Source organism: Pelophylax lessonae, assembly GCF_965119305.1.
Source record: "Pelophylax lessonae genome assembly, chromosome: 4".
Classification (NCBI taxonomy): domain Eukaryota; kingdom Metazoa; phylum Chordata; class Amphibia; order Anura; family Ranidae; genus Pelophylax; species Pelophylax lessonae.
Genome location: NC_138771.1, coordinates 601,862,443 through 601,881,203, shown reverse-complemented (window position 1 = coordinate 601,881,203; position 18,761 = coordinate 601,862,443). Strand labels below are relative to the sequence as shown.

General features: G+C 50.2%; 1 protein-coding gene across 1 annotated transcript; it reads left to right on the top strand.

Annotated features, from left to right (window-relative positions):
- Positions 1 to 6,150: 6,150 nt before the first annotated feature.
- Positions 6,151 to 17,296, top strand: LOC309552814 (uncharacterized protein; the record flags this gene model as incomplete). Its single annotated transcript, XM_082253726.1, has 2 exons — positions 6,151 to 7,167; positions 15,650 to 17,296. 2 exons carry the CDS (start codon positions 6,151 to 6,153, stop codon positions 17,294 to 17,296), a joined length of 2,664 nt encoding a protein of 887 aa, XP_082109852.1.
- Positions 17,297 to 18,761: the final 1,465 nt, after the last annotated feature.

The following is an 18,761-nucleotide window of genomic DNA, read 5'->3' as shown; positions in this document are numbered from 1 at the left end:
GGGTGGAGGCATGGTGACATAGGGTATAGGGGGGAGGAGGGGTGGAGGCATGGTGACATGGAGTACATGGGGGGGAGGTGGAGGCATGGTGACATTGGATATATGGGGGGGGGTGCAGGCATGGGGTATATGGGGAGGGGTGAAGGCATGGTGACATGGGTTATATGGGGGGCGGTGGAACCATGGTGATATAGGGTATATGGGGGGGTGCAGGTATGTTGACATGGGGGGGAGGTGCAGGCATGGTGACATAGGGTATATAAGGGGGGGGGGGTGCAGGCAAGGTGCAGACATAGTGACAAGGGATATATGGGGGGGGGGGGTGGTAGCATGGTGACATGGGGTATATGGAGGGTTGCGCAGGCATGGTGACATGGGGTATATGGGGTGTGGGCATGTTGACATGGGGTATATGGGGGGGTGGAGGCATGGTGAAATAGGGTGTATGGGGGGGGGGTGAAGGCATGGTGACAAAGAGGCATATGTGGACTGGAGGCACGGTGGCATGGGGTATATGGGGGGGGGGGTGGAGGCATGGTGACATGGAGTATATAGGGGGTGGAGGCATTGTGACATGGGGTATATGGGGGGGGTGGAGGCATGGTGACATGGGGGTATATGGGGGGGTGCAGGCATGGGTATATGGGGGGGGGCAGGCATGGTGACATGGGGTATATGGGGGGTGCAGGCATGGTGACATGGGGCATATGGGGGGGCGCAGGCATGGTGACATGGGGCATATGGGGGGGATGCAGGCATGGTGACATGGGGTATATGAGGGGGATGCAGGCATGGTGACATGGGGTACAAGGGGAGGGTGCAGGCATGGTGACATGGGGTATTTGGGGGATGCAGGCATGCTGACATGGGGTATATGGGGGGTGCAGGCATGCTGATATGGGGTACATGGGTAGGGGTGGAGGCATGGCGACATGGGGGGGGGGTGCAGGTATGGTAACATGGGGTATATGGGGGGGGGTGGGCATGGGTATATGGGGGTGGGCAGGCATAGTGACATGGTGTATATATATAGGGGGGGCAGGCATAGTGACATGGGGTATATGGGGGGTGCGGCCATGGTGACATGGGGTATATGGGGGTGCAGGCATGCTGATATGGCGTATATGGGGGGGTTCAGGCATAGTGACATGGGGTATATGGGGGGGAGTTGCAGGCATGCTGACATGAGGTACATGGGGGGTGCAGGCATGATGACATGGGGTATATGGGGGGTGCAGGCATGGTGACATGGGGTATATGGGGAGGATGCAGGTATGGTGACAGGAGGTATATGGGAGGGGTGCAGGTATAGTGCAGCAGGCATGGTGACATGGGGTATATGGGAGAGGGGGCAGGCATGGTGACATGGGGTATATGGAAAGGGGGCAGACAAGTGTGACATGAGGGGGGTGAAGGCATGGTGACATGGGGCATATGGGGGGGGTGGAGGCATGGTGACCTAGGGTATAGGGGGGAGGAGGGGTGGAGGCATGGTGACATGGAGTACATGGGGGGGAGGTGGAGGCATGGTGACATTGGATATATGGGGGGGGGGGTGCAGGCATGGGGTATATGGGGAGGGGTGAAGGCATGGTGACATGGGTTATATGGGGGGCGGTGGAACCATGGTGATATAGGGTATATGGGGGGGTGCAGGTATGTTGACATGGGGGGGAGGTGCAGGCATGGTGACATAGGGTATATAAGGGGGGGGGGTGCAGGCAAGGTGCAGACATAGTGACAAGGGATATATGGGGGGGGGGGGTGGTAGCATGGTGACATGGGGTATATGGAGGGTTGCGCAGGCATGGTGACATGGGGTATATGGGGTGTGGGCATGTTGACATGGGGTATATGGGGGGGTGGAGGCATTGTGACAAGGGGTATATGGGGGGGGTGAAGCAGGCTTGGTGACATGGGGTATATGGGGGGGTGCAGGCATGCTTACATGGGTAGGGGTTGGGGCATGGTGACATGGGGTATATGGGGGGGGGTGCAGGTATGGTAACATGGGGTATATGGGGGGTATATGGGGGGTGTGGGCATGGTGACATGGGGGGTGCAGGCATGGGTATATAGGGGGGGCAGGCATGGTGACATGGGGTATATGGCGGGGGGGATGCAGGCATGGTGACATGGGGTATATGGGGGGTGTGGCCATGGTGACATGGGGTATATGGGGGGTGCAGGCATGCTGATATGGGGTATATGGGGGGGTTCAGGCATGGTGACATGGGGTATATGGGGAGGATGCAGGCATGGTGACATGAGGTATATGGGAGGGGTGCAGTTATCGTGCAGCAGGCATGGTGACATGGGCTATATGGGAGAGGGGGCAGGCATGGTGACATGGGGTATATAAAAGGGGTGCAGACAAGTGTGACATGGGGGATAGTATATGGGGGTGGAGGCATTGTGACAAGGGGTATATGGGGGGGGGGGGGTGCAGCAGGCTTGGTGACATGGGGTATATGGGGCGGGGTGCAGGCATGCTGATATGGGGTACATGGGTAGGGGTGGAGGCATGGTGACATGGGGTATATGGGGGGGGTGCAGGTAAGGTAACATGGGGTATATGGGGGTGTGGGCATGGTGACATGGGGGATGCAGGCATGGGTATATAGGGGGGGGGCAGGCATGGTGACATGGGGTATATGGCGGGGGGGATGCAGGCATGGTGACATGGGGTATATGGGGGGTGCAGGTATCGTGCAGCAGGCATGGGGTATATGGGAGAGGGGGCAGGCATGGTGACATGGGGTATATGGAAGGGGTGCAGACAAGTGTGACATGGGGGGGGGGGTGAAGGCATGGTGACATGGGGTATATGGGGGTGGATGCAGGCATGGTGACATGAGGTATAGGGGGGGGGTGCGGGCATGGGGTATATGGGGGGTGCGGGCATGGGGTATATGGGGGGTGCAGGCATAGTGACATGGGATATTTGGGGGGGGGGGTTGCAGGCATGCCGACATGAGGTATATTGGGGGTGCAGGCATGGTGAAATGGGGTATATGGGGGGTGCAGGCATGGTGACATGGAGTATATGGGGGGGGGGGGTTGCAGGCATGGTGACATGAGGTATATGAGAGGGGTGCAGGTATAATGCAGCAGGCATGGTGACATGGGGTATATGGGAGAGGGGGCAGGCATGGTAATATGGAGGGTTGCAGGCATAGTGACATGGGGTATATGGAAGGGGTGCAGACAAGTGTGACATGGGGTATATGGGGGGATGGAGGCATGGTCACATAGGGTATAGGGGGGAGGAGGGGTGGAGGCATGGTGACATGGAGTACATGGGAGAGGTGGAGGCATGGTGACATTGGATATATGGGGGGGGGGGTGCAGGCATGGGGTATTTGGGGGGGGTGAAGGCATGGTGACATGGGTTATATGGGGGCGGTGGAACCATGGTGACATGGGGTATATGGGGGGGAGTGCAGGCATGGTGACATGGGGGGGAGATGCAGGCATGGTGAAATGGGGTATATGGGGGGGGGGGGTGCAGACATAGTGACAAGGGGTATATGGGGGGGGGGGAGCGTGGTGACATGGGGTATATGGAGGGGGGGCGCAGGCATGGTGACATGGGGTATATGGAGTGTGTGGGAATGTTGACATGGGGTATATGGGGGTTGGAGGCATTGTGACAAGGGGTATATGGGGGGGTGCAGCAGGCTTGGTGACATGGGGTATATGGGGGGGTGGGTGGAGGCATGGTGATATGGGGGGGTTACAGGCATTGTAACATGGGGTATATGGGGGGGTGCAGGCATAGTGACATGGGGTATATGGGGGTACAGGCATAGGAACATGGGGTATATGGGGGGGGGTGGGTGGAGGCATGGTGACATGGGGTATATAGGGGGGTGAAGGCATGGGGTATATGGGGGGTGGTGGAGGCATGCTGACATGGGGTATATGGGGGAAGTGTAGGAATGGCGACATGGGAGGTGCAGGAATGGTGACATGGGATACATAGGGAGGGGGAGGCATTGTGATATGGGGTATATGGGGGGGGGGGCGTAGGCATGGTGATATGAGGGGGTGGAGGCATGGTGACCAGGCGGTATACGGAGGGTGTGGAGGCATGGTGACATGCAGTATATGGGGGGCATGGTGAAATGGGGTATATAGGGGGTGTGGAGGCATGGTGACATGGGATTTATGGGGGGTGCAGGCATGGTGACATGGGGAATATAGGGGGGGATAGGAGGCATGGGGTATATAGGGGGGGTCGGAGGCATGGGGTATATAGGGGGGGGTCGGAGGCATGGGGTATATGAAGAGGGGGGGGTTGCAGGCATGGTGACATGGGGTATATCTGGGGGGTTGCAGGCATGGTGACATGGGGTATATCTCAGGGGTGCAGGCATGGTGACATGGGGTATATCTGGGGGGTGCAGGCATGGTGACATGGGGTATATCTGGGGGGTGCAGGCATGGTGACATGGGGTATATTGGGGGGTGCAGGCATGGTGACATGGGGTATATTGGGGGGTGCAGGCATGGTGACATGGGGTATATCTGGGGAGTGCAGGCATGGTGACATGGGGTATATGGGGGGTGGGGTGCAGGCATGGTGACATGGGGTATATTGGGTGGACAGGCATAGTGATATGGGGTATACGGGGGAGGTGCAGGCATGGTGACATGGGGGTATATGGGGGGGGGGGGGGGCTGCAGGCAAAGTGAGAAAGCAGAGGGATGTTAGTAGGAGGAGGGGTGGTGGATATACAGCCAGGTCATAGTAGGGGGTGTGGCTCGGCGGACACACGGGATCACTCATGTGATGTGCGGGGTATTGAAGGCAGGTGTAACTTGAGAATTACCTACCCAGTGAGAAAAACCTACCCTCGTCACTTCCGGCCAGAAACAGCTGAGCAGCGTGCGCATGCTCACAGCCCCCGATACGTAATGGAGCAGCAGAGGATCAGACTAGTGCGCATGCGCACTAGTATGAAATTATCACGGTGTCCGTTATAAAAACCTACCGATGCGGCGGTTAAATTAAAACAGCTGGGCTGCACTATGAGTCATCTCCGCTCCTCTCCCTGTCCCTACCCTGATCTTGCCTAGTAAATATAAAAGCGGCTCTCGGCTCCGTGATTTATCTTTTCATACAGCCGCCGCCGCTTTTATATTTACTAGCCCAGATCAGGGAAGTGACAGGAACAGGAGTGGTGATGACTCGTATTGCAGGCCAGCTGTTTTAATGAAACCGCCGCATTAGACACAGTGCCGTGCAACCGGAAGTGACGAGGGTAGGTTTTTCTCACGGAACACCGGTGTTCGGTGAAAAAACCATACCCGTGAGAAAACCATACCCTCGTCACTTCCAGTGCTCCTACGGAGGGTATGGATTTCTCACGGTAGTTAAACTTGCGGCGCTCCGGTAATAAATATAAAAGCGGATCACGGAGCCGCGATCGCCGTCATTTACATCTCATACACCCGCCGCCGCTTTTATATTTATTACCGGAGATTAGGGAAGTTACAGCGATAGCAGAGGAGATGATTTATGTTGCAGCCGAAGTGTTTTAATGTACCCGCCGCAAGTATAACATTAGACACAGTGCCGTGAAAATTTCATGCCCACCGAGCATGCGCACTTGTCACATTGTTTCATGTTCAATTAGGTATCGGGGGCTCTGAGCATGCGCACTGCTGCGCTGCTCAGCTGCTTCAGACCGGAAGTGACGACGGTATGGTTTCTTCACGGGTAGGAAATAAGATAGGAAACAAGGGGCGGAGCAGAGCGCTAGAAGGGCGGACTCAGGGGAGGAGACTAGCTAGTACTAAGTGCCTCCAGACATTCGTTAGCCCCGCCCTCAGTTTAGCCGGCCAGCCTATCGGTTACTCAGTTTCCTCTTTCTCCTCCTCCTTACTGGGAATTGACATAAAGCGAGGAAGGGCGGAGTCTATAGCGGAAATCCCAGTGAAGCCACTCACTGCGCATGTGTCAATGCGCAGCCATCTTTTACACTGGAGTCCTGCCTGGCCGCCATAGTTACTGAGCCGTGTGCCTCACCATTTGTTTTAAACCATCATTGTATTGGCGCCGCGGTGTGAGAGTGGCCCCATTGGTGAGTGAGGGAAGCCGGTGAGAAGGTTCATTAGGCGCTCACACTTCGGGCTGGGAGAATTATGAGCTGGCGGGAAGGTTCTCCTCAAGGGTCAGCTGGCAGAAGAGCCGCCAGGAGGGATCCTCGTTCCCCACCCAGGGGAAATGACTTTGTACCGAGAGACAGGAGGAGTCCTGACCGTGACTTCCCCTCTTCCTCTATGGAGAACCTCAGAAGACCTTTCCAGAGGACGGATCATACCAGAAGGGACCGGGATGAGGGGAGGACTCGGGATAGACCATTGATGGACAGAGATGATAGAACATTGGGGGACAGAGATGATAGAACATTGAAGGACAGAGATGATAGACCATTGAAGGACAGAGATGATAGACCATTGATGGACAGAGATGATAGAACATTGAAGGACAGAGATGATAGAACATTGGGGGACAGAGATGATAGAACATTGAAGGACAGAGATGATAGAACATTGAAGGACAGAGATGATCGCTCCATGAGGAATGATCGGGAAAAGGACCGAAACCGTGAGACTTTGTCGGGCAACAATCGAGAAAAGGACCGGAAATCGGAGACCACACCGAGCCGAAAACCCGATGTGCCGGAAAAATCCGGGCCCACGCCGAGCACTGATCCGGAAAAGCAGAAAAATCCGGAGGCCACGCCGAGCAACGTCCCAAAAAAGCCGGATCCTCCGCAGAGCCTTGTCCAGGGAGTGGTCCCGGAGCACATCCGAAAATCTGTGTACGTCCTGAAGGATTACCTGCCCATGAAGGACCGGGAGCCGGTTATCGGACTGGAGTACATCCTGGAGTACCGGGTCCATGTCCGAGAGAATCGATGGGAATACAAGTATTTCTGTGAGCTTTGCGATATGGACAGCGCCGTGGTCCCCATGTTGGACCATGTGTGCGGGTTTAAACATCGCAAGCTGTATGTGGCCAAAGCGTATCCGTATGTTCTGAATGCCCTTTTCAGCAGCAAGGAGGACCGGGCGCTGTTCATGAGGAGGATGGCCGTGGAGATCGAGGAAGAAGAGGGAATCAAGATGTACAAGAGCGACCCTGTCCTAAGAATGGTATTATGAGCAGAACATACACACAGATCGGGGGGGGGGGGGTCAGGATTCCCCACTCAAGGGGTCCTCTGTCAGTTTATCTAAAACCAAAACTTCTCACACTCCTCATCACACCTGCATGCCTCCCACCTTCTCCTGCCTGCCACGCCCCCTCCTCTCCTGCCTGCCCTTGCTGCCACGCCCCCTCCTCTCCTGCCTGCCCTTGCTGCCACGCCCCCTCCTTTCCTGCCTGCCCTTGCTGCCACGCCCCCTCCTCTCCTGCCTGCGCTCACTGCCAAAGCCCCGTCTTGCCCCTGCGCTCATCCAGCCTGTACTACTGACCACCAAGTCCCTCTCCTGCCTACACTCACCACCACACCTGCATGCTCCCCTTCCACCTGCATGTCCCCATCCTTCCTGCACTCTGCACCATATGTACACATCCCTCACCCACCAGCATTCACTGCCACAATCCCCTCCCACTTGCTCTCAATACCACCCCCTTTTCCCATCTGCATGTCTTCCCTCACTCCTGTACTTGCCAACAAACCTGCACACCCCTGTTCGGCTTGCAACTGCCACCACACCTGTATGCTTGCCTTTAATCACCATGTCTGCACCTTCCCACCTGGACTCACCACCACCCTCCTTCCTGCACTCTCCTCCACACCTACACACTTCCCTCCATCTAAAGCCCCGTACACACGTACTGATCGTCAGCCGAACGATCGGCCGTCTTTTGTCCAGGGCTGTCGTGTCGGTTGAAAACTGCAAAAGACTGCACACGAATTTTGTCGGCCAACAACAGCCGACTGCAGAAGTGATGTCATGTGATGGTTAACTTTCCTTGCTTTTTTTTCTTTTCTGAGCATGCCCAGTCTTGCTAATCTGCTGTCTGTCGGCCGAAATCTGTACTGACTGGCGAACAATCGGCCGTCCTGGTGTTGGCCAACAAAAATTTTAATGCCTGCACGACAGATTCTGTTCGGCCGAAAATGCGCTGTCGGAAGCGTCATACTAACAAGCCGACAATCGGTACGCGTGTACGGGGCTTTACGCTGAATACACACTATACAACTTTTGTTGTTTTGATTTCCTTTAGATTTACCTTCAACTATATAGTGCAAGGGCCTGGCTGACTGCATACAAATTAAGGTGTACTTTTATGAACGGGTGAATTTTTTTCTCTCTTTGCTTCTCTGCAGTTCTCCGGGGAAAATGATCACCTCTGGCACCCTTTTTATGAAGCAGAGAACTTCAGTTCTCCCAGGGTGATCAGAGGTGAACTGTTTTCGCCGAGATCTGTGTAGAAGTGAATGGAGCGCCTGTAATCTCGCGAGACAAAGCGAGATTACAGTAGTATGAAAATCTCTGGCGTGCTTTAACAAGCAGTGATAAATTATCACTGCTGAGTACACGATCCCCACTAAGGTTAATAAATAATTGTCTATATATATATAATATATATACTGAATACACACACATACATTATTTATATATATATATATATATTCTATCTACATGTATGTGTGTATATAAATATATATATACATAAATAAATATGGCAGGGGGACATGATTACTGTGTTGGGGGGTCTGAACGAGGAAGAAGGAAGTCCATAATCTTCCTTTTTCCCCCCTCAGTTCTCCCCCGATTCTGTCTTCACTCCCCGCTTCACAAGCTCCAGGCTGGTGAATCTGGGAGTGTGAATTCTGGCACAGATCGCAAGTGAAGTGCGGGGATCGCAGCTTCATGACCTGGCTTTTTCTGTGTCAGTCAATGACAGATTCCCGTGTGAAGAGATGATCAGCGAAGAACATGTTCTCCCTCGATCATTTCTGTTTCATAAACTGAGAATGATCGGAAATGAGCTGTGATCAGCAGGATCACTGGTCATCTCCGTTTCATAAAAGGACACCTAAGTGTTTAGATTTGACCTCATATTATTTGGTTTTGGTAAATCTAAGGCCCCTTTCACACACACGGTCCATTTGTCTACAGTTTTTCATCCATCCGTTGACGGATGAAATACGGACATCAATGCATCTCTATGTAAAAACGGATGACAACCGACGATCATTCGTTTTCATCCGCTTCCGTCAATGTCCGTTTTTTGGAACGGATGAATGCCCTATTTTTCATCCGTCAAAAAAACAGATTGGATGAAAAATGGATGATAACGAACAAATTGTCAGTTTTTCATCCGTTTTTGCATTGGTCGTGGATGTAAAAAAAAAAAAGATGAAAAAACGGATAAATTTTGACGTGACTGAACTGATGGAACTGAACACACCGTATGTGTGAAAGGGGCCTTGAGGAAAAAGTATAAAGAAATTTGTAAAGTGTGTATCCAGCTTTATACTTTCCACCAGACCTACACACTTCCCTCCTTCTTACGCTCACCACCAGATCTGTACATTCCACCCCTAACTGGACTCACCACCACGTCTACACACCTCCCTCCCTCCTGCACTCAACCTTCCCCCAACACACACAGCCACTACCCTCCACAAACAACCACACCTGCATGCCATTTGCCCCTGCTCTTACCTCCACCCTGATTCCAACCCTACTTACCCACCTCTTTCTTACCTCCATGCCTGCACACCCCCTCTGTGCTCTCATTCGGCACTACACTTCACTCCCCCTATGTCACAACCACACCTGACCCCCATCCCCTCTCACCATTGCACTTGCCCATCCAACCTGCCTGTTCTGACCACCATACCTGATACTATTCCAGCTCCTCCCATCCCCAGCCTTTCCTAATCTAGAACAAGCACACTCTTCCTAGTTTTGGGTAAAGTAGTGGAGGGTTAAAACCACTGTCAGATTTTTTTTTTTTTTTTTGCATCTGTGTCTACAGGACAGGAAGTGAAGAAAAGTCTCAGTAGGAAGCGAGAGGATATTTTACCAATGTGAAGGAAACCCTGCCACCCCCCCCCCCCCTTAATTGTCACAGGAAAAAAAGTGTCCCCATTGGAAGAGTTCTCCTATATTCCTATTCTGCTGGCAAGTCAAACATTTTGGATTCACCCTCACTGTTATTCCTGGTGATCGGGGCACATAGAGAGTGAGGCCCCATGCACACAGGGCGTTTTTGCAGCTGCTGTTAGTAGCGACGGACATTTTTTTTTTTTTTTTTGCAGCTTAAAAATGCCCCTCAATGTTATTCTATGGCCTCATGCACACACAGGCTCTTAGGAGCTACAAGTGGCATAGGCGTTTTAAAGCTGCAACAAAAAAAACCCAGGGCCTGCGCATTCTGAGGACCAGCGTCAGAGCTGTAAAAACGTCTGACACTGCTAAAGGCTGATTAACGTTGCTTATACAGCGTTAAGCTACATTATATGTTTTTTATGTGAAAATCAATAGTTCCCTATGGGAGCCTATTGATTTGAATGGAAGTCGCATCACAAGTCGGATCAGGATGCACGCTAGGAATCTGGAGGGGAACTCCATGCCAAAATGGGTAAAAAACGGCGTGGGGGTCCCCCCCAGATTCCAAACCAGGCCCTTTGGGTCTGGTATGGATTTAGAGGGGAGCCCCACGCCAAAAAAAGGCGTGGGGTCCCCCCCAAAATCCATTCCAGACCCTTATCCGAGTATGCAACCCGGCAGGCCAGGAAAGGGGAGGGGACGAGCGAGCGGCCCCATCCCTCTGAACCATACCAGGCCACACTCCCTCATCATGGGGGGGGGGGGGTGAGGGGAGTGGGTGCTTTAGGGCAGGGGGAGCTCTGCACCCTGCCCCCATGTTGATGAGTAGGGATGCACCGAAATGAAAATTCTGGGCCGAAAATGCAGGATGCCCTTGGCCAAAAACTGAAAATGACTTTTTCCCCCAAATAATTTTAACAGATAGAAGAGGGGCATACACCAAAAACAGGTAGCGACGTATACCTGTCGCTGCCACCCTGTCACAGTATATGTACTGTGACGGGTTGGCAAGAGGTTAATTTAATTACCAATGGTATTTGTATTATGCAGCATGAGGGGGTTAATGTATTGTCACTGCTGGTCACTGATGCATTAGTGACCGACCAGTGGCAGTTAATTAACCCCTTTGTGCTGCATTAGTGCAACCAGTATCAGTGTTAATTACCACTGGTTGCACTGATACTGGTTGCACTAATGCAGCACAAAGGGGTTAATTAACTGCCACTGGTCGGTCACTAATGCATCAGTGACCAGCAGTGGCAATATATTAACCCCCTCAATGCTGCATAATACTAATTCCATATGTAAGCTGCCCCACTGCCTCAGCGTCCCTCCGCATCCCAAGGATGCAATCTCCTTACTCTCACTCTGCTCCTTTTTTTTTTTTTTTCTTCAGCCTAATGATCAAACAATTAAAAAAGCAGTCAATGTATGGGTTGCATAAGTGCTCAATGGAACTTGGAAGAATAGAGGGGGGGGGGGGAGACAAGGGAGGGAGATAGGGACAGTTAAGTTATGTGTAATGAAAAGTGTAAATGCAGTGCTCACTCATTCAAGGTCCGAGGGTGAGGCGGAGGTTGGATGGCTCAGGTATCATTCATGAGGCTTGGAATGTGTAGCTGCTTGCTGTTCTTCATATTTCCCGCCCACATCCCTCTCTCTGTCCTGCACAGACATACGCCGAGATAGAAGAGTGGGCGGCCCCGGGCAGACACAGAAAAACTGGGGTGGGAGGGGGAGTAGGATGAGCTGCATGCCTTTCTCCTCTCCTGTCCGTGTCTGGGAGGGGTGAGTACCGCTCGCTGCTGGGCTGTGTGAGAGACGAGGTGTCACAGACGCTCCGCTCGGCTGCAGCCACCGGCCCCTAATTGAACAGACTGATTCTCCTATCCTACGGACGAGAGAATCGGGGACTTTTCAAACCTGCGCTGCGCCCGCCTCCTTCCTCACGGCGGCCATTAATTTCGGCACTTTTAACTAGGGATGCACCGAAATTTCGGCCACCGAAATTTTCGGCCGAAAATGGGCCTATCCCATTTCGGCCGAAAATGGGTTAAAATGCCGAAATTAATGGCCGCAGCGCAGGTTTGAAAAGTCCCTGATTCTCCCGTCCGTAGGATAGGAGAATCAGTCTGTTCAATTAGAAGCTGTGGCTGCAGCAGAGCGCAGCGTCTGTGACACCTCGTCTATCACACAGCAGCGAGCAGTACTCACCCCTCCCAGACACGGACAGGAGAGGAGAAAGACACACACAGCTCATCCTCCTCCCCCTCCCACCCCAGTTTTTCTGTCTGCCCGGGGCCGCCCACTCTCCTATCTCGGCGTATGTGCAGGACAGAGAGGGAGATGTGGGCGGGAAATATGCAGAACAGCAAGCAGCTACGTACACGTTCCAAGCCTCATGAATGAAATCTGAGCCATCCTTTTTTTTTTTTTTCTCTAGCAAAGCGTCCACATGACAACCAGTGAAACTAGTTGTTAAAACTCTTGGGCTATCTTGACCAGTATCTGCCAAAAGCTCCCTGCCTTTGAACTGAAAAGAAGCAGTGCAGAAATGGCAATAACAAACACCAAATTATTCCAAACAGTTCAATTACTTTGCTGTTTGTAATTAAGTTTATTCTAATGTTTGAAATAATGTCAGTTTTTAAGACATGTACTTTATTTGAAGGTTACCCTGAAGCAGCAAATTTACTTTTTTACTTTGTATGTATACACAATGTTTCATTTAAGTTTATGCAATTCTGTGTTCTATAGGAACATAAAAATAAATCTTGCATAAAAAAAAAAAAAATTAACCCCTTTTGTACTGCATTAGTGCAACCAGTATCAGTGCAGCCAGTGTTAATTAACACTGATACTGGTTGCACTAATGCAGCACAAAGGGGTTAATTAACTGCCACTGGTTGGTCACTAATGCATCAGTGACCATAAGTGGCAATACATTAACCCCCTCATGCTGAATACAAATACCTTTGGTAATTAAATTAACCTCTTGCCAACCCATCACAGTACATATACTGTGACAGGGTGGCAGCGACAGGTGTACGTCGCTGCCTGTTTTTTGTGTATGCCCTGTTCTATCTAATTTAAAATTATTTGGGGGAAAAAGTCATTTTCGGTTTCGGTTTCGGTTTTCGGCCAAGGGCATCCTACATTTTCGGTTTCGGCCCAGAATTTTCATTTCGGTGCATCCCTACTTTTAACCTATTTTCGGCCAAAATGGGATAGGCTCATTTTCGGCCGAAAATTTCGGTGCATCCCTATTGATGAGGGCAAGGGCCTCTTCTTGACAACCCTGGGTGGTGGTTGTGGGGGTCTGCGGGCAGGGGGATTATCGGAATCTGGAAGTCCCCTTTAACAAGGGGGCCCCCCAGATCCCGGACCCCCTCCCTATGTGAATGGGTATTGGGTACATTGTACCCCTACCCATTCACCCCATAAAAGGCAGTGTATGTAAATAATGACAGTAGACGTTTTGAGAAGTTTATTAAAAATCTTCATCTGGTCTTCTCCCTTCTGCTCTTGTCTTCTCCCCTCCGCTCTTCTTCTTCCTCCGGTCCTCCTCCGAGGATGTATCCGGTGATTATGCTGGCTCCGGTCTATGCAGCTTGTTATATAGCCATTAGGGGCGTGCTCCGGAGACCCAGCCCCCTTATGGCATCAAAAGGGGACGGGGTCTCCGGATTACTCCACCAGGAGGCCATGCCCCTAATGGCTATATAACAAGCTGCATAGACCAGAGCCGTCATAATCCCGGGAGAGGTCGGAGGAGGACTGAAGGAAGAAGACCAGAGGGGAGAAGACCGGCTGAAGATTTTTAATAAATTTCTCAAAAGGTCTCCTGTCATTATTTACATACACTGCCTTTCATGGGGCGATTGGGTAGGGGTACAATGTACTCCATTCACATAGGGAGGGGATTTGGGAGACCTTGTTAAAGGGGGCTTCCAGATTCCGATAAGCCCCCTGCCCGCAGACCCCCACAACCACCACCCAGGGTTATCGGGAAGAGGCCCTTGTCCTCATCAACATGGGGGCAAGGTGCTTTGGAGTGGGCGGTGCAGAGCTCGCCCCCTCCCCTTTCTTGGCCTGCTGAGCTGCATGCTCGGATAAGTGTCTGGTATGGATTTTAGGGGGAGTCCGCGCCGTTTTTTTTTTTTTTTTTTTGGCGTGGGGCTCCCCTCAAAATCCATACCAGACCCGAAGGACCTGGTTTGGAACCTGGGGGTGACCCCCATACCGTTTTTTTCCAAGTTTTGGTGTGGAGTTCCCCCCTCAAGATTCTCTGAGCGCAAGTCGCACCACAAGTCAGTTCATCCTGATCCGACTTGTGATGCGACTTCCATTCAAATCAATGGGCTGAAAGCCATATCAGACGGCTCCTAGGCAACCATTGATTTTTCGATGGAGGCAGAAAAAACGCTGCTAAAAGCCAACATGGCCAAACATGCAATAACGCCAATGGAAAAAGCTACTAAAAGCATGTTTTTACAGCTGCTTTTTCCTGTCATTAGAAGTGGCTCTGCAACTCGTTTTTTCTGGCGCCCTGTGTGCATGGGGCCTTAGTGCCGGTTCACACTACTCCGACTTGTCAGGGCAACTTGGTCGCCTGACAAGTCGTGCTCCATTCTGTGCTATGGGAACCGTTCTAATAGGAGCGACTCAAGTCGCTCCGACTTAGAAAAAGGTTCCTGCACTAATTTTGTCCTAAGTTGCAGGGACTTGCATTGACTTCCATTATGTGAAGTCCGTGCAAGTCGCGCCCCGAAGTCTTGTCGCCATAGTGTGAACCGACTCTTAATCTCCAAAAGGAGGACATAGAGAGCAATAAATAAATAAAAACCTGACAGTGGTTCTAACTCCTCACCATTAACTCCAAAAAAAAAAAAAAAAAAAAAGCTTTGCCTTTTATACTGTATGAGGTTGAACAAGCAGAGAATATAGCACTGTCCCAGCAGTTCTAATCTCCTAGTGAGATCTACAGACCTGTGTCCAACAGTGGGTCCACTAGGCCCCTGTGAAGCTCATTTGATGGGCTGGGTCCTCCAACTGTTGGCTACTACCTCTGGCCGGCCTCCCGGTGATGTCACTACTACTACGATCTGTACATGAATGAACTGACACACCGGGCGGGCGAGCGGCCGCTAATAGCTGTCACTATGTGAGCCCTTCACTTCTCTTCAATTCCCTGACACTCCGGGTGGGAGGGCAGGGCGAGCAGCAGCTAATAGCTAGAACTATGTGATCCTTCCCTGTCAGCTTAGCGGGACTGTGTGTGAATAAGAACTGACCGGACACCGGGCAGGGGGAGCGGCCGCTAATAGCTGTAACTATGTGAGCCTAAACCTGGAAGCAGGGAGCGACATATGGGCCACCCGTCTGCAGTACATTTGAGGGCAGTCCGCAAGTGGTTAATATTACTAGCTGAATTGATATAGTGCAGTTGACGTATTTGCACACTGGCCTATTGATTAGTATTCATGTAGCAACATTTTTTTATTTTTTTTTTTTTTTAGATATTGGTTTTACAAAAATGTAATATTTCTGCTCTACATTACAGGTACCAATGATGAATGTGAAGTCAACAGAAGCTAAACAATCCAAGCGAAAAACAAGGTGGGGTGCTGAAGGAGAAAAACAAAAAAAAATGAAGCAAGCTCTGAAATTTCTGGACTCGTTTGTGATTGATGGTGAGGATGAAGCAGCTACTGTCACAAGGCTTTTACAGAAGGTTACATCTGTAGTGAAGGTTTACACGGACAAGTTCAAAGAAGAGGCTCTTTTCCCGTTGAAAGTGGCCAGGGCAAAGGATGTAGCCTCGTCATTAGTGAAGAATGCTATTAGAACACGCTTGGCAGAGCAGAATATATTCCCACTGTTAGAATTAGGAAACGTCAGTCTCCATACCCTAGGTCGTCCTTTGCACCCCAACAAACCATTCCAGCCTCCCAATGCTGCCTTTCCACAAAGGCCACAATTAAACCGTAATCCTCGAATGCCCTTAGCACGAGATAAATCCGGTTTAGAGATTGAGGAAACTGATGAGGATATTGAGTTTTTTAAGCAATTAATAGCATTGCTTGATCTGCTTCCAGATAGTTCTGCAACGGCAAACAGTTCAAAGATGGATTCAGAAATACTGATGTTACAATCGTTTTTGCTAGATAATAACGCAAATCTAGAAAATACACCAGCAAACCAGGTAATGCAAGCTGGCCCTTTGACACAGGATCGGGCAAGTATGGAAAACGTTTCCGCATATCAGCAGTTGAATAGATCTGCATCTAAAAATCCTGCAGCTACGACTAAGTTCAGTCCTAATGTATCGATGCCAATGGCCTCTGTGCCACAAAATTCAGCCCTTGTTAAAAATGCACAGGCAAATAAGAACTTACTAATGCAAAGGGTAGAGTCAAAGCAAAGCAGAAAGCCGAACATGAATACATCTTTGCCTGGAAACCAGAACCTTCCAAACCGAGAAAGTAATGTGAGGTTCAAATCAGCGGTGATAATGGACCAGACTGCCCAGCGGCACCCGTATATGGAACGACAGCCAGAGTTTGTTAGCACATCCAGAAGCAATCAAGAGTTTGGCTTTGAGCGACTGATGGCAGGAAAATATGGGAATACTAATAAAAGGCAGTATGATGACTCTGACCAATCTATGGGCTACAGGTCCAATGAACCTGAACGTGATTTCATTGTAGATATGAGTAGAAAATCTAGTGTGTGCAATAGAGACTGGGATGAACCCTCTTATAGCAATATTTCAAACAAAGGTTCAAATCGAGCATATGATGACTATGGACCAGAGCACACACCCTTTTCTAGGGGCTCTTTGCCTCCTCGCATTCAAAGATCAGAAAACGAGCGATTTCAGGATATCAGTTATGAGCGTGACTTAGGACAAGACTACAGATCACGAGAAGCCAGGCCTAATTACAGTGGACTTAGTTCAAGGTCATTTGATGATCCTGCATGGGCAGACAGGGACTGTGACATGCCTTATGGTAAGCGTGCTAAACTGGACAGTGATTTTGCAACAGCACGAAACGCAGACTGGGGGGAGTGTTATCCTGATGAACGTGGCTCTACAGATGCAGGGATACAAAACCTGTCAGCAGATCTCTTGAAAATGCTTCGAGGAAAAGATTTGTTTACGGTTTCAGCAATTCTCAATGAATACGCAAATAGTAATCCTTATTAGGGATGCACCGAAATTTCGGCCACCGAAATTTTCGGCCGAAAATGGGCCTATCCCATTTCGGCCGAAAATGGGTTAAAATGCCGAAATTAATGGCCGCAGTGCAGGTTTGAAAAGTCCCTGATTCTCCCGTCCGTAGGATAGGAGAATCAGTCTGTTCAATTAGGGGCCGTGGCTGCAGCAGAGCGCAGCGTCTGTGACACCTCGTCTATCACACAGCCCAGCAGCGAGCAGTACTCCCCCCCCCCCCCCCCCCCCTCCCAGACACGGACAGGAGAGGAGATAGGCACACACACAGCTCGTCCTCCTCCCCCTCCCACCCCAGTTTTTCTGTCTGCCCGGGGCCGCCCACTCTCCTATCTCGGCGTATGTCTGTGCAGGACAGAGAGGGGGATGTGGGCGGAAATATGCAGAACAGCAAGCAGCTACGTACACATTGCAAGCCTCATGAATGAAATCTGAGCCATCCTTCTTTTTTTTTTTTTTTCTCTAGCAAAGCGTCCACATGACAACCAGTGAAACTAAGTTGTTAAAACTCTTGGGCTATCTTGACCAGTATCTGCCAAAAGCTCCCTGTCTTTGAACTGAAAAGAAGCAGTGCAGAAATGGCAATAACAAACACCAAATTATTCCAAACACAGTTCAATTACTTTGCTGTTTGTAATTAAGTTTATTCTAATGTTTGAAATAATGTCAGTTTTTAAGACATGTACTTTATTTGAAGGTTAATTACCCTGAAGCAGCAAATGTACTTTTTTCTCTTTGTATGTATACATAATGTTTCATTTAAGTTTATGCAATTCTGTGTTCTATAGGAACATAAAAATAAATCTTCTTGCATAAAAAAAAAAAAAAAATTGACCCCTTTTGTACTGCATTAGTGCAACCAGTATCAGTGCAGCGAGTGTTAATTAACACTGATACTGGTTGCACTAATGCAGCACAAAGGGGTTAATTAACTGCCACTGGTCGGTCACTAATGCATCAGTGACCAGCAGTGGCAATACATTAACCCCCCTCATGCTGCATAATACTAATACCATTGGTAATTAAATTAACCTCTTGCCAACCCTTCACAGTACATATACTGTGACAGGGTGGCAGCAACAGGTGTACGTCACTGCCTGTTTTTGGTGTATGCCCCTGTTCTATCTAATTTAAAATTATTTGGGGGAAAAAGTCATTTTCGGTTTCGGTTTTCGGCCAAGGGCCTCCTGCATTTTCGGTTTCGGTTTCGGCCCAGAATTTTCATTTCGGTGCATCCCTAATCCTTATAACTAAATACATACAAATAGGAGGAGATTATCCAGGAAACATGAACTGCGGACGCTGAACAATATGGTTGTGGTCATAATTTCCATAATTTAGGGTTTTTTTTTTTTTTTGATGTTTAGTTGTCTGTTTTAAGGGACAGGTAAAAATAAGATTTTTTTTTTGTGAATAAAAATAACAAAATATCAGACACAAA